This window comes from Dermacentor variabilis, chromosome 4 (assembly GCF_050947875.1).
Source record: "Dermacentor variabilis isolate Ectoservices chromosome 4, ASM5094787v1, whole genome shotgun sequence".
Classification (NCBI taxonomy): domain Eukaryota; kingdom Metazoa; phylum Arthropoda; class Arachnida; order Ixodida; family Ixodidae; genus Dermacentor; species Dermacentor variabilis.
Window position 1 is genome coordinate 101032267 of NC_134571.1, and position 15709 is coordinate 101047975.

The following is a 15709-nucleotide window of genomic DNA, read 5'->3' on the forward strand; positions in this document are numbered from 1 at the left end:
CAGGGCAAAAAGACACTGTGAACCGCGCGCCAGCAAACCGCTTCTGCCTTTCAAGTCCGCCCACACCATAGGCTCTTTAACGAGCTATTGCTGCGTTCTGCCTAAAGAAGTCTCGCGGCAAATGTTGTAGAAGGACTTGTTGTTAGGCTATAGGTGGTGTTTGCTTACCGACATAATGTAGTGCGAAGACACAATTGCGCATAAGAGACGCAGAACACGTCACAGGCGCTACTAACAGCTTTATATGACAGACAGCGAGAAGAGCATATATACTTTGGAAGAGTTAACTGCTGGGCTAGTTTGTGATCTTGCATACTAAAAAGATATTGCGCCAAAAACAAAACAGACAAGAAATACGACGACACCACGGGCGTGGTGTCGTCGTCTTTCTTGTGTATGTTGTTTTTGGCGCATCATCTTTCCAGTAAGCATATACTGCTCCCAACACGCAGGCGCACCTATACCACTACGGAGGGTGATTACCAGGGCTGGCAAGATCACTTGGTGATCCGAAATTTCGAAAGTAATCTCCGCGTTGTACAAAACAAGAGAAGTCTGGCTTACGCAAGCACAACTTTTTTTCTTTTATGTAAAACGCTTCTAATAACTCACACGCCGTCTTATCTTTACTTCTGGCCAGGATCATCGCAATTTGAAGAAAGTGGCGAATAGGTACTGAGTGCCTGTCGTGTTCTCCGCTCCAAGCAGGCTTGACCAACCGTGTCTCCGCATAATGGGCAGCTCGATGTTGGGCTGCCAAGTAAAACTCGCCAAACCCTACGTCCGTTGCGCCACCGTGGTAGTTTATGAAATCCCCCTGTCTTGCGGAAAATCATATATAGGACAAACAGGCCGCTGCGTCAATGACCGATTGAGGGAGCATGCTAATAATATAAAGGACTTCACTGCGCATCTTTCAGCGCAATGCAAAGCCTGCCCTTGGAAGCCGGTATTTCATGATGTGAATATCCTGGGCAGAAGTAAAGATAAAACTGCGCGTGAGCTATTAGACGCATTTTACATAAAAGAAAAAAAATTACCGACGATTACGTTACTTCCTAATGCGAAATTTGAGCGCAGCAAATAAGCTGTTTCACCTTTTCGATAGATTGAGGCAAAGAAATCGAGCAGCACATGTATGCGCTATCACAGAATTTTTTTTTATTTTTCACACGTATTCCTTTAACAAAGACTCCACTAGGTAAGCTTCTGCTTCGGCGGCACGCACCTCTGGATTCTGACGGCGACGGCGCTGGGCCTCTGCTCTGGCAGCTCGTTTAGCAGCAGCAGCAGCAGCAGCAGACGGAGGACTTCCATCGGTCGTCTCGCTCATGGCTCAGAAAGAACTGGCAGATAATTTCGCAGTGGCGAACGGCAGCGGCAATTTCGGCTCGGGCGGTGCACATATACAGATCCGCCGCCACCGATCTGGCGCTCTGATTGCCACCGCACAGGGCGAACGGCAGCGGCAATTTCGGCTCGGGCGGTGCACATATACAGATCCGCCGCCACCGATCTGGCTCTCTGATTGCCACCGCACAGGGGTTGCATTGGAGGAGGAGCGAAGAAAGGAATTAAGTTCGAGCCGGCGCTTTGACAACCGGAGACTCGCAGGAAGAGGGGGGAGGGGGGCGGCGTGTACACCCAGCGGCAAACGATGGGGGCAGAAGCGCGCGCAGCAAGCGGACAACACGATAAAGGGAGGAGGGAAGAGATAGCAGCGACTGACTGATGCCGCTGACGCCGATAGTGAGTCAACCCCAGCTGCGGAGTTGGTTTCAGGGACAACGCCGCCGATGCCGACACAAACAATATGATACCCTCGCTTCCGCAGCGCTAAGAACCAGGTCTAGCCGTGGGAAGGTGGTCACGTATTCGTCGACGTGCCGGGGCCTACGTGAAATAACCGGCGCGTCGGCAACTGAAGAGCACCCTATCCGCCACACAAGAACAGGGGGGGGGGGACCCTTTCCTCCTCTTTCTGCATGGCGGCGACGGTGTTCTATGCAGTCACGTTATCTTGACTCTCTAGCGGCGTCAGCGGCATTCAGCGGTATCAGTCGGTCGCTGCTAGCGCTGGGGGGATGAAAGGGGGGCGGAGCTGGTTACGAGGCCGACGACAACGCCGACGACGACGTGAAACCCAGGAACGGACGCCAAAGAGCTGCGCTCTAAAAAAAAGTTGTGCTTGCGCAAGCCATACTTCTGTTGTTTTGTACAACGCGGAGGTTACTTTATGTAGATCAACCAGGTGACCTTGCCAGCCCTGATAATCGCCCTGAGTAGTGGTAGGTGTGCGCCATGCGTGTTGGGAACCGTATATATACTCTTCTCGCTGTCTTTCAAAAGTTGTTAGTAGCGCCTGTGACGTGTTCTGTGCCTCTTCTGTGTAATTGTTTCTTCGTGTTACATTATGCTGGTAATCGGCAAATCTTGCTCGCACTGTATCTAGAAGATGCGTTAAATCATCAAGCCGAAAGGCTGCTGAGCGCCGGGTATCCTCCGCACGTCCCCATTTCGGCCGCAAACAGCCTTCTCAAAAAGACACGCACAAAGCCGCAAACATGTGAAGCTCGCGCACAGCGTAGGCAGAAAAGGTAGCTGTGATACCTTACATTAACACGCTATCACACAATCAGCCCAGCGTTACGACGTGAAAGTCGTGTTCTCTGCCTCCCACAAGCTGTAAAAGCTTTGCAGGTTGACCGATCTGGCGGCAACCCATGTGTCTGCGGCACAAAGCACGAACGGTCTTTTGTTTGATGCGGCGAAGGCGTATTCAATCAGTCTATAGGTGCGGAAAAGTATACGTTGGCCGAACTGGGAGATGTGTTAACGATAGGTTAAGGGAGCACGCAAATAGGGCAAAAAATGCGAGTGAAGGAAGTAAATTTTAAGGTTTTCTGGCAAGTCCTTGTCTGACTTGCAAGGACTGTTCACCCGACCTTACAAACACTTCCGTTATCAAGAAGTGTAAAACGCCTATGACACGTGAAATCACAGAATCGGGACGGATTTCTAGACTTGCAGAGGGATTTGTCAGCGTGGCCTCTATCACGCTTTCAGAGAAAAAGCTGGCATACTTTCGCATGCGAAGATGATAACCCCTTGCTCGTACAACACGTGTATTTGGACCGGACCGGGCGCTCAAGAGGGAGACGAAGAGGAAGTGGTAGACTGTCTTCTGAATCACGCGGGTGCCCGAGTACGACAGTCGACGCAGCCGACGCAGATGTTGCCGAACCCATGGCACCGCGTCTCTTGCGACATCGGTGAAGAACCGAAGCGGCGGCCACTGCGAAGCTGCGTTCTGAGTCGTTACCCCGTACCTCCGCCAAATGCTACGAAGAGGAAGCCCGATGCACAAATGTACTTACAACTATTTACGTGGGGAAAAGTTAGCGGTAATCGCGCAGGCTGGTACAAATGTCACAGCTCTAGGAGACCGCGTCTACCACTTCCTCTTCGTCTCTCTCTGGCGCGCCATGTCCTCTCCAAATGCACCGTAACAATGTATTAGTGAATCATTCACAAAAATGTTGTTGGAAGTTCAGCGCTCGTCCCTGTCATCTCGTCTCCATCCGTTCTTTTTATTTTTTTTTTGCGCTGCCGCCTTTTCAAAGGCATGTTTATATTATTCCAGAAGTGACTTGCAAACATTGAAGCTGATGTTCCACTAATGAGTTGAATTTCTTTTACGCCAAAGAAAATGCGTATGTTAGCTAAAACTCTAATCAGATCAACGACTGCAAGCTTTAGCAGTGCTGTCACTTCTAAGAAAAAAAAAAATTCACTCTTGAGAAAAAAAAAGCTACTGATAAAAATGTTTCTCAGTCATTTCACAAAAGTGCTCATGTTTGATCTTTCTGGGGTCATATCTACCCATAGAGTTCCATTCTATAATTTGTATGAAACTCTAATGTATCTACCCAGTTAATTTTCCGTTCTTTTCGCGCTTCGTCATTGGCTCAGACCTCGCCGAACTGTCGTTATCGTCGAAATCAGCCTTTCGACATCATGGGTGATATAATGAGAAGAATGTAAAATGAAACTGATCATTAGGGATTACGGTCATATGTATTTTTAGTTTCCTAAGTACTATAACATCATCTGTCCCATATCCTCACTATCTGTCCGAAGCTACAGTGTACCGAGCCCACCCCCATCAATAACAACTGTTCAGGTGCCTGCCGTAATGCTAGAATGATACGGTACGGTCAGCAGAAAATTTCTTTTTCATCCTTTCAAATGTAAGCGGAATTAGGAAAACCAGCGCTTTCGAAAATCCGCGCGCCCACTCCGCGACCGCGACAAGTCAACACGTACCACTGAGGTGGCCCCCTCTGTCGAGCACGACTCGAAAACAAAAGTTCAACCAGTTCAACGTTGTCAGAGAAGCACCCGCGAGGTGTCGCGACCGTCTCATGACGTAATGTAAACACAGAAACGCGAAGGGGACGCCAGCGGAGCGAAGGTAGAGGAGAGCAAGGAGAGGCTGAGAAGGTAGCGAAGGGGCCTCCCAGGAATTTCATAATGGCTGGCAGTAGCAGCTTGTCAATGCCATCCAGTGTAAAGTAGACTTATTTCTTCACCTGTGTCAACAACCCGAAGCTTAAAGAAGTTGCCACCCGAACCAATCGACACTGCATACTTATGCGGATCTCACGGATTCGGCATGGCACGACCGGAGTCGTCGGACTGGTGCACAGCAGCAGCTCAGTGCTCTTGGTGAGGCCCGCGGTCTTGTTTTATGTCGCTGCGGTTGCATCGGACCGTCGTCGTGATGCCTGTTCGTGACAAACCCGGCAACTGCTGCCGGCTTCCAGCCACGCGGACCGCGGAGTCAACGTAGCGTGGCAGCGCGGGTTCAATAACACCGCCGGTGAGCTTCCGTCCGTGCCGTGATTACGTCGGCCTCTCTACCGAGGCGGCGGGCTAGACTTCTTCCAAGGTGAGGAACCGCTTCGGGGCCAATTCGCCCTTTCGCTTGTGGTTTCTTTCTTCTTGGAGCCGGTCGTGTAGTGCGCGGTTTCCGCTTCTGACAAAGTGACAGTGCATGGTCATGGTTCCTCGGAAGAAAACGCTAACGCCGGAGAAAGTTCAAAGCGATCGGCGTCACGGTTTGGTGCGCCCATGAGCGAATATTTTTGCGCTGCCTTTGCTCGGCTGAAGTAGGGCACAGCACTGGGAGATGCTTCCAAGCGCGCGTTTGATCATTAGGCGGTCATTGCAGCGGCACTATGTGGCGCGTTGTAGAAGGCCACTTTTCTTTTCTTTCTGCAAAAGTGCTGCGGTCTTTTGAGTTTGTCTAAAGACAGTTGTCATATAAATGCCTCTTTGTAGCTCACTGCCAGTGGTTGCACTTATTCTGCAGCCGTTGTACAAGCGTTGCAAAAGCCGCAGCTTTGATGTGCTCTGCTAAACGTTTGCATCGATAGTATGCGGCGATGTGGGGGTGCCGGCATGTCAAGTTTGGCGGGCAATGGGAAAGGTAGCATTTATCCAACTGAAACATTGCCGGTAGACTGCCGTCGCTGCCGCTTCCGACTGGCAAAGAATTGATTTTCCCACTTTCAAATTTAGAGCCATCGAACCCCCCTGTTGCTGTTGATGATATTGGTGCATCTGTGCTTGTATGGCACTAGTTCTCATATCGATCTCTAATAGCCTTATTTGCTCTCGCTCGATCCGGTGCCGTGTTTTCATTGAAGCCTCCGGCTTCCGCATTGATCGCAGCATGACATGTGCTTCATTTTCCCACGGTACTTTCCTTTCAGGCGCTTTCTGCGTGTCCTGTATGGCGGAAAAAATGGAGCTTAGGAAGGTAAACTTGTTGACTTTAGCTGCTGATCGTAGAAAAGGCAATTGTTAAAGTTTGTTCGCTCATTATGTTCTTTTTTTTTTTCTTTTTCTCCTGACCATTTTCAGAGCTTGAGAAGGAAGTTCTCAGGGAACATACGGTTAGTTGATTTCACCTTTCTTTCCATGTTGGTGTGTTCGTGCAATGTCTCTCAACTGGTGCACATTTTGTTTGCAATGTAGATGAAAACAGGTTCGTTAAAATAGAAAAGGTTACTATCACCTCTTGGCTCATATCTGTATAGCAGGCAACGTAAATTATTTTCTTGACATTAAAACGGTGATGTCAAGTTTGTCTCTACAATGTTGGTCTTGTAGTTCTCTGCTATGTGAGCTGCTTTTTCTCCAAGCACATTCATTAGACTGTCTTTGAAACCGTCTATATATGAGCAACATTCGAGAATAAAGACTGGCATATTTAACCAGTGGACGCATTTAGGCCAATTGACATCATCACATTTTATTAGCACAAAATCTGAGCTTCATATTCTGTTAATGTCAGTGTCGCATAAGCTTTCCTTGAGGCCTTTGAGCAGTAATGAATCTCTTTCACATTTGTGCAGTTCTATCTTTCCTGTGAGCAGTTGCCCACAAAAGCTGTTTAATGTCATGTGGCTGTGGCAATATGCTTCTCTAGTCTTTTCCTACTACAGGAGATGTGCTCATTTTCAGTGTTTTTATGGTTTACTGTTTTCTTTCATGAAAACAATTTGTTTCTTAATTGTTATGATTCTGAGTAATTGCTGCAAGTGTTTTTGAAACTTTCAATGTGACATTTTGAATATGCAGCCCAGAAAGCACTAAAAGAATAATAATTTACACTATTGAATAATATTAAGACAAAACAAAATTTGAAATATGCAAGAAAAAGAAATGTTTGATATAAGTTTTGTTGAGCTCAATGTTAGCTGAGATGTTGCCCATTGTTGTACAGACCTTAGTGAGACTCCCCTCATTAAGTCAGAGGTTGACACCGAGATTGACATTTGTGTGAGTTAATATGGATCCATGATGAAATGAGGATACTGTAACATGCAAGGACGCAGAAGAACAGACATCACATGCACTTGCCCACAACTAAAGGTTGATTTGAACAAAACAAGTATTTAAAAGCAAGCAGTACTAACTTCATTCGGGTGAAAGTGTGCAAAAACAGAGCAGAAGGGTAAAACACAAATGACAAACACTGCAGGCACCAAAACTCAAAAAGAGGCCATGTCAAGTTGACAAATTGGGCCAAAAATAAAAGGCAGTTTTCAATTCATACAGTGCATGACATTGCTTGTGTAATTCTGAAGTCGCCATTCAGCAGTGCCTGGAAAGGCCACTAGTCAGTGATCAATTTCTTGTGGTCCAATAAAGCAAAAGTTCATAAGCCAGCATAGGCTTCAATAATTTCACTCAGTGACCCTCAAAATAGTTAATAAGACATTTGTGTTAAGCAGCCACAGCTGCTTTTAAATTTGCCATTTTCAGTGTTTGTATTTTTGTAAACCTTAAGGCAAGAGGCACACGAAGAACTGGTTATGCGTAAAAACAGCACATTTTGCAATGTTACATTGCAAAAATTGCTGAATTGAAGTATTTTATGCTATGTGTATTAAGGAGGCATAGCCAGTTTTCATGCAAATACTATGTATTGCCAGTGGCTAGAAATATTTTCTAGGAGCAGGGGGGTGAGTGTTCTTGCACATTGTTTTATGCCAGGTACCATGGTACACAAAAAGTCACAGTTTCGCCTGAAAAGCGAAGCACCGATTGCGATAGCAAATTAGTAGACAGCTTTACGAAGTAAGGATCGTAGCTTTATCAGCCGTATAAACTTGGAAACATGTGCCTACTAATCGAATTAACAAGCATGGTATCAGGGCGCACAAATAAACATGAACACATCACACTCGATGAGCACAGACACTTGCTGTCAAAACGCTGGTGTGAGCAAGTGTGGCAATAGCAGCGAGCGAAGTGACCTTTTTTTCTGCCCATCGCTTCAACGCAAGAGCGGCGAGAATACAGCGCGCACAAAGGTATGAGCCGTCTGCAGATACCTTTCAAGATATGACACGTGCAACTGTGCGCGGCCATGCAAAGTACGCACTTGTTGGCATGCTCGAAAGCTGTCCCCTCACTCTCTCGCTGCCTCCCCGCTTTCCACCGTATCACCGCGATTGTTCCCGGTTGCAAAGCACGCAGTTGCTGCCGGCGCACAACGCCACCCCCATCCCTCATGGCCTGTCGCATGACAGAAGGCTGCGAATTTGCTCTCCGCTTTCCTCTGCCGCGCGCACCAGATTGAGTTGAGATCGTCCGTTTCCCTCACGTGTTTTCACTTGCACATACGGCGTACGATGCGCGGCGACAATATTATCACCCGTGGTCTTTACACGGAACATCACAGCGACAGCAGAAATGCGCCTGGGGTGACCACATAATTACTATCGCAATAAAATTACTGGTGGGGGGGGAGGGCACACACACTTGGACACTTGGCCAGTACCCCCAGCTGCCACTCTGTCTACGTCCCTGGCAGTGCAGATGTCTTCTCGTTCATCAACACATTATTGTGATCATGGACATTAGCTAACTAAATTTAGCCAGAATTGTGAGACTGGCATCAGGTTTTACAGTATACCACACAAAACTTGCATTATACTTTACAGATTAAGTTCATGTGTTCTGACAAAGGCACTTTTGTGCTCTTTAGGGAAAAATTATCCAGAACACAAAAGTTAGTGTAACAGATCTCATCGAGTTATCTTGAAACTTGTGCTAGTCCTAGGATTCCTGCTAAGTTGACATGACCTGTGCACTCTCTGTCTTCGATTAGACATCATTGTATACCCTAATCTAATTAGACATTAAGTAGCGAATCCTAGATAATCTTTAGCTAATGAGGGATTTTTGGGCGTTCAGTGACACCCACTGCAACTAATACTGTGTTGCTGAAAAAAGCAAAGAAACAAGGAAAAAAAGGGGGGGGGGGGGCATTATCTTTGCAGTGCAGTATCCTTATGTTCACTCTTTCTGCTTAAAGCAGGTGATCACTGCTTGAAAAACTTGAAAACCTTGAAAGTACTGAAATTTAACAGGCGAGTGATTTGCATATATGGCTTTATATTAAGGTTGAATGTGTGTGGGACATATTTTGTATCTTTTCAGTTCCCCTGTTGTAAGAAGAGACAGCCAGGCCGAAGTAGTACTCAAAGGTTGGCTTTATAAACTTGAGGGAGCGACAATAAAACAGTGGAAGAAACGCTGGTGCATCCTTTCAGAGTACTGCTTGTTCTATTATAAAGGTATGCAAGTTAGTAATTCTGTTTCTCAAACACTTATTTTGTATTAAGCATGGGTAATGGGACTGAGTTGCTTTGCCCAGTAATTGTGCCAAATCTCTTCTGGGACCTGATTTTACTTGCAAATGAGTGGTGTGTGATGCATAAGTTGAGAGCAGCACATAAATTGCTTGTGTACGAAATCCTTAGTTGTGTTGTCTTGGAGATAGTAGTTATTGCTATAGTGATAGCAGGAAATGTGCTTGCTTCATTATCATGCCTTGTGACAATTTACGGCATAATTAAAGAGCCTTCATGAACATTGTGTCAATTAAGTTTGCTTTCTGCTTTCGGAAGAGTTTCATTGTGTAAAACCTTACTGAATGATATTCCCTTTCCCAGTTAATACTCGGCATTCATATGTTGCTTTGACATACCGATGTCAGTTAGATAATCAGTCTTAAATTTTCAGGACCTGATGAAGAGAAGTGTTTAGGCTCCATTTTACTCCCAAGCTACAAAATCAGGCCATGTACAACTGATGACAAGGTGTCCCTGAAGCATTCGTTTGTGGTAAGTTCAGCTGAAGAGATTTTTCACAGCAATCCTTTTTATCCTCCCAACCTTGTGCACAGTCTGTGCATCCGAGCAAGACTGTTTCATGCTGCTGTCTTGTGTCTTCCAGGCTGAGCACCAGAACACAAAGACATACTATTTTGCTGCGGAGAACAATGCCAGTATGTGTCAGTGGATGAATTCCATGTCCCTTGCTTCTCTTATGCAAAAGGACACGGACCGCAGGTAAGGTGTATATATAGTAACGAAAGTCTATTTTGAACCAAGAGTGCATTATGCTCATAGAAAGTATTTCAAAAGTGAAACCATAATAGTATCAAGCCCCTTGCTTATGTGCACACAAGTTCTACCTATCACAATGAGTTGTGCCAGTATGACATGATAAATAGAATGGGGTTCCGATTGACTGATTTATCAGTTCATCAAATAATCAGCTGGTGGGGGTGCAAATATCAGAGAGCAATACAGGCTATAAAAGGTGCCTTAGTAGAGGGTCTAATTTCTTAATGTAATCTTGATGTGTACTTGAAGCTCAATACAAAAGTGTTTCTGCATTCTGCTCCCATTGCATGTCACAGGGCTCTCTGCAAATTGTGTTTCAAGGCTATGGTTGCTTGGGATCAGTTTTCAAGTGCGATCCCGAGGTTACGATCATGCTGTAGTTCATGTCGTTGATTCCTGCTCCTTGGGCATAATCATTGACAGCGACCGCAGACTTGATCCACCTCTTGGAACTGCTCGACCACACTTGTAACAAGTGGTGATGAGGGAAAAGCATTCAAGTTTCTAATTCAAGTTCCTTCAAGTATATCTTCCTTCAAGTGCATTGACCTTCTACGCCCACTTCTGCGCATGTGAGTTTGTCGTTCATCTAGTGAATTCAATGCAACAGAAGTTTGTCATGCCAATGTTCGGCAATCTTAAAGCATTCAATAGAGGAGAGGGAGATGCATGGCCCTGCTACATTGTACGCTTTGAAGCTTTCTTTATCGCCAGTGACATCGCAGCAGAAGACAAGTCAGTCTTTAGTTGCATTGGGCAGAAGATGTATGCTCTCTTGCAAGATCTCGTTATGCCCATCCAGCTGCACGACAAAACCTTGCAGGAAATTCTTTCCATTCTAGGTGACCATTACTGCCTCGAGCCATCTGCTGTTGTGCAGCGTTTGCAGTGGTGTCACTCAAAAGTCTCTTGGAATATTGCAACTTTGGAACTGAACTTGGCGATATGTTGGGACCGGATTGTGTGTGGCATCAACAGCAAAGCCATGCAGACAAGGCTGCTCAAGAAAGTAGACCTTACATATGAAGATGCCATGAAAACTGCACTATCCATGGAAGCTGCGAAGAAAGATGCCAGTGAGATAGCCAGTTCCAGCTAAAGTTTGCTTCATACACATAAGGTTGTAGTATCAAAAGGGCGTGTCTCATGCTACCGTTGTGGGGAGGAACACTTTGCGACTACGTGCAACTATTGCTGGAAGCAGGGACTCCCTGCTCAAGTGTGCATATCGAAGAAAAAACACGCTTCATTGCGAAAGGGCAAGTCTACAAAACTACACAGTTCCGTGCCTCCAGCTTGCATAACTTCAAATGGAACGCACCAAGTCAACACTGTTAACAACTCACCTGCCGATGTGTTTGACACGTGGCCACTCGACACTGTCATGCCTTCACTGCCCTTCACTGTGACCGTTGGCATTTGCGGCAAGCCGCTCTGTATGGAGCTGGACACCGGTGCGAGCATTTCTGTCATTGCAAGGAAAAATGTCTTAAGGAGCAACTAACATCGGTGATTGTCATGCCATCTGATGTGCTCCTAGAAGCTACTCAGGTGAGCTCACACAAGTTCAAAGCAAAGCAGATGTTGCAGTACAGTGCTGCTGGGAAAAGCTCACTAGGGAGTTAAAGCAGGCATTTGCTGCCTCACAGGTCATCGCAGCAGGCTCCGAGCTATCACAAGTACGAAGGAGTGTGCTGAAGGTTGCGTGGCAAAGCAACGCAACCTCGATGAAAGACTAGGGGACATTGAGCAAATCGGGAAACGAGAAACGAGGCGAAGCGTCGCGGAGAATGAAGGTAGGCGGAAGTGTGCTGGGTTGACCTCCTCTGGCAGTTGCTATAGGTTTAGTTTGCCAAATGGACGTGCTGGGTTCACCTCGTGGTAACATCGACCTCGCGTGCCATACACTGCGTGTGCGAGTGAAAGCATGCGACAGAAAGCAAGCATGCGACAGCATCTCAATCTTACGTGCACAAAGCAGGAAGGGGTTGGGAGCGCGGTCATGTGAGTTTTATCTTGAACGCGGTCTGCTTTGGGGGGAACAGTCTAGGTCGTCTAATGACTCGTATCCTTGTGTGCGCTGTGTTCTCGCTATTCATTTTGCGTTGAAGCGATACACAGCACAAAGGTCACTTCGCCCGCTGCTGCTGCCGCAATTCCTCACCCCAGCGTTTTGACAGCGAACGTTTGCGGTCATAGAGCGTGATGTGTTCATGTTTGTCTGTGCCTGTTGACACCATGCTTGATTATTTAATTAGTAAGTGAATGTTTACAAGGGGTCATTCTACTCTGGCGGCTGCTGCATATTGTGTGGCTACACCAGCCCTGTCTTAAATACGATCTGCAATGCAGACAGTCTAGGTGCACCGAGGGCTAAAGCTTTGTATGCGCTATGTTACGAACCGCCTGCAAGGGTACCGGCCTACAAAATCTTCCCAGTGAACCGCAGCTGCGAGGGTGGCAAGCTTCCCAGAAGTGACCATGGAAACCTTCCCCACCTGCCGCAGCGACTCGTTTTCTAGGGACGACGGTGTGCTGCATCAACACCTCCTCGGCGCCCCTATGACTAAACGCGGTCGGTGGACCAAGTATTGTTCGTGGATTCGCCGTGGCTGCCACGGCTTGTTAGAAGCAGTGGAACTCCTGGGAGAAGATGTCTGGCGGCCGTCTCACGGGGCTTAGAATTCATGGACAGACGCGGTGGCCATTGTCTGCGGAGTCAACACTGGGATGAAGAGGTGCCTGCTCAGGGCAAAACCCATGTCCGCGAGAACCCACTCACCTCGGCGTGGTCAGTGAAACCTGTGCGGAAGTCTGTGTAAACTGGACCCCACTCAGAGGCGGGTCGGCTACAATGACTTTGAATGCTCCGAATTGGTAGCAGGTTGAATGGCCGTTTTCCCTCACCTAGGGATCTAGGGAGGACACAGTGTACTTAAGGAGCCGTTGGCGGCTCCTCAGAGTGCATTCCTCTTTCAGTCATGTTAGACTGATGAACTGTAACGTTTTCATGTAAATGCCATAAATAAATCCCATATTTGTCGTTCTCGATGAGAACAAGTCTATCCCTTCAACAACATCCTGAGCGTGGATAAGTTGGACGATGGCATGGGCCAGCTACCATCTATTTCATGCCCGACCCCAGCCATAACAGCTACAGCACCCATACACTTGCATGTCACCCACATTCACTAAGGGAAATGTCGCAATCTCTTTATGTTTCCTCCTCTTGTTTTTGCCTCTGTCTACTAACGATGTGCGCTGCAGGCCTCCAGTAGGGTGGCTTGATGCGTGCACCCCCGGGCACGGCGGATCAAGGCACCCTAGCCTCCAGGATCGGTAGCGGTCGCTCCGAATATTCCTCTTAACCGAAAAGCACATCTGAGGCAGTTAATTTAAGCGGACCTTTTTTCTTTTTTTCTTGCATTGAGTCTATGGAAAACCAAACAAATGTTCCCATCTTCGCTATATATGAGAATTCAGCTTAACCGAGTTCGTTTTAAAGAGAGTTCACTGTAGTTTCGATTTAGGTGGCCATCATTTAGGTCAGCATTTTGTAGCGTATTGTTGACCAGGATGCAATAGCCATAGAAAAAAAAAGTGTAGTAATATGTTTGCTGGTAAAGCTTCTTTTTGCTATTTAAAATCTTGAAGATCCCTTGTTACATGTATGGCAACACTGTAAAGAAGTCTATTCGCATTTTGAGGTGGAAGACTTGTCGCGGTCTTGTTGTCCCACCACAACTGTTGCCATGATCAAGGACGCTCATGTCAATTGGCATTGGATGTTATCTACAAGTCCTCCCCCATTCAATGGCTCATCCTATGTATGTTCTTTTTCTTGGGATGCTTTTCAGTCACTCATTTTGTTAGTATAACAATGAAGAGTGTAGACTGACTTTGTTGCCTGCTGCCTGAAGAAAACCAGACACTAATGCTATAATTTTTTTATGCAGCCGTCAAGCACTGCCGTTGCATGGGATGCAAGCTGCTGCGAATGTCTCCCAAGGCATTCCACCAGACTACCACTTCTCACCACATGTAGCACCCCAGAGGCCTGGCATCCAACAACCTCAGCGTCCCTCTGATGAATCCTTCGAGGTTGAGGCATACTCTGTGGGGGCAGCCACAGATGGTCATTATTTGGGCAGCGGGGATCAATACCCATGCTCTTACACTCGTAGCCCCATTTATGACCAACGGCCTCCACCTGCTGCCCCTCGACAGCGCCCATGCTATCCAGTGTATGCCAATGCACCTCCCAAGCCTCTCCGACATGGTGCAACATCTCCAAATGTTGCCGAAGGTGGTGGCTACGATGCCTGCAACAGCTATGAAGGCTACGATTTTTATGGGACACAGGAGCCCTTGCCCGCATATGCCGGCCGGCCCGTTTCAGCACACTACGGAGAGAATGTGCCAAACTCTACAATGACATCAACTCAGCTGATGAGGCCACGCTCAGCTGACTTCTTGGAGCGTGATGACGATGGCGAAGAGCCATACTTCAGCAAGAAGAGTGCGCCAGCCGTTGCAGCTAAGCCTCGCCCAAAGTCCAGCATGGCTCATTACGATTGGGAAGATGAGGACGAGGCTCACGACTGGCGGGGGCAGCAGCAGCCGCAGCAACAGTGGAGGTCTCGCACCATGGAGACAGTGCCACAGGCAGGTGTGTTTCATGATGAGTCACAACTGGGAAGAATGCCATCAGCCAAAGCAGTGAGTGCAAGTGGACATTCAGCACAAAGCAAAAAGGCAGCTCACGTGAGTTTTTGCATACTTGAACATTGACACTCATTGCTGATTCAGTTCTAAGGATTGAGCATTGTTAACATTTTAGGCTCTCATTAAAGCAAATCCTGCTAAGCAGAGGTCTCTGGTAACCCGGGAGTTTGATGATCCTTGTTTAATTTCCCGTTGTTTCATTGCAATTTTTTAAAGGTAGTTTATAATAATACAAGGGGGTTTCTGCAGCTTCTAGGGCGCCTTGATGCTAACACTAAATCTTGAAAAAGAAACACTAGTGACATAATGGCTACTGTGTCTGGGCACAATTGTTTATGTAACCATGGCATTTGACATGTTCGTGTTGAAAACATTCAGCATATTTACCTCCTGGTCTTTCACGGGCTGTAAATTGTGCTGCTTTTGATAGACTCATTTTCCAAAGCTTGGTAGTGGTCAGTTGGTCGGTCAGTCTGTTGGATTCCTGCGAAGTAGGTTCATTGCTCAATAAGAAAAAGTGATTTGTCCAATAAGGAAGCTTGAACGGTGGCAGGGATGGAAGTGCTTCAACCATTGTGCCATCTTGCGTCAAATCATCAAGCTGCATTAACCTATGCCAAAACACTTATCTTAAATAAGCATTTCAAATTTAGCAGGATGTGTATATTCAGTGGCAACCACACATGCATTGGCTAGCGCTTAGCACTGCAACCCAAGCCTAAGCAATGTGTTTCAGCATTGGCGTCTTTGGAGTGTGGGTGTGTTTCTTGGCATAATCGTTTTTTTTTATAGCTGCAAGAAAATGAAAACCGTTTCGTGCTATACAATGCATTACGAATCTTTTATATAAGTGTTGTGCGTTTGCTTATATATGCGGACCAGCTAAATATGGTTTCAATTGGTGCTCATTCAAGGGGCACTTGGGAAGAAAGCCGTGCTACATGAATGAGGTCGTACAGATTGCTCAGCATGTAGCTCATCAGTTTCGTTATGGG

At 46.8% G+C, this 15709-nt stretch overlaps 1 protein-coding gene across 7 annotated transcripts in view; it reads left to right on the forward strand.

Moving 5' to 3' along the window:
* The first annotated feature begins 4429 nt into the window (after positions 1-4429).
* Positions 4430-15709, forward strand: part of LOC142579575 (uncharacterized) — a 113107-nt gene continuing 101827 nt past the window's right edge. For all 7 annotated transcript variants that reach the window (XM_075689934.1, XM_075689938.1, XM_075689935.1 and 4 more), the window contains exons 1-7: positions 4430-4951; positions 5778-5824; positions 5929-5960; positions 9019-9155; positions 9604-9704; positions 9817-9932; positions 13946-14753. In XM_075689934.1, the coding sequence (XP_075546049.1) occupies positions 5798-5824; positions 5929-5960; positions 9019-9155; positions 9604-9704; positions 9817-9932; positions 13946-14753 (1221 nt within the window). In that variant the 5' untranslated portion in view covers positions 4430-4951; positions 5778-5797. The remainder of the gene's footprint in view (positions 4952-5777; positions 5825-5928; positions 5961-9018; positions 9156-9603; positions 9705-9816; positions 9933-13945; positions 14754-15709) is intronic.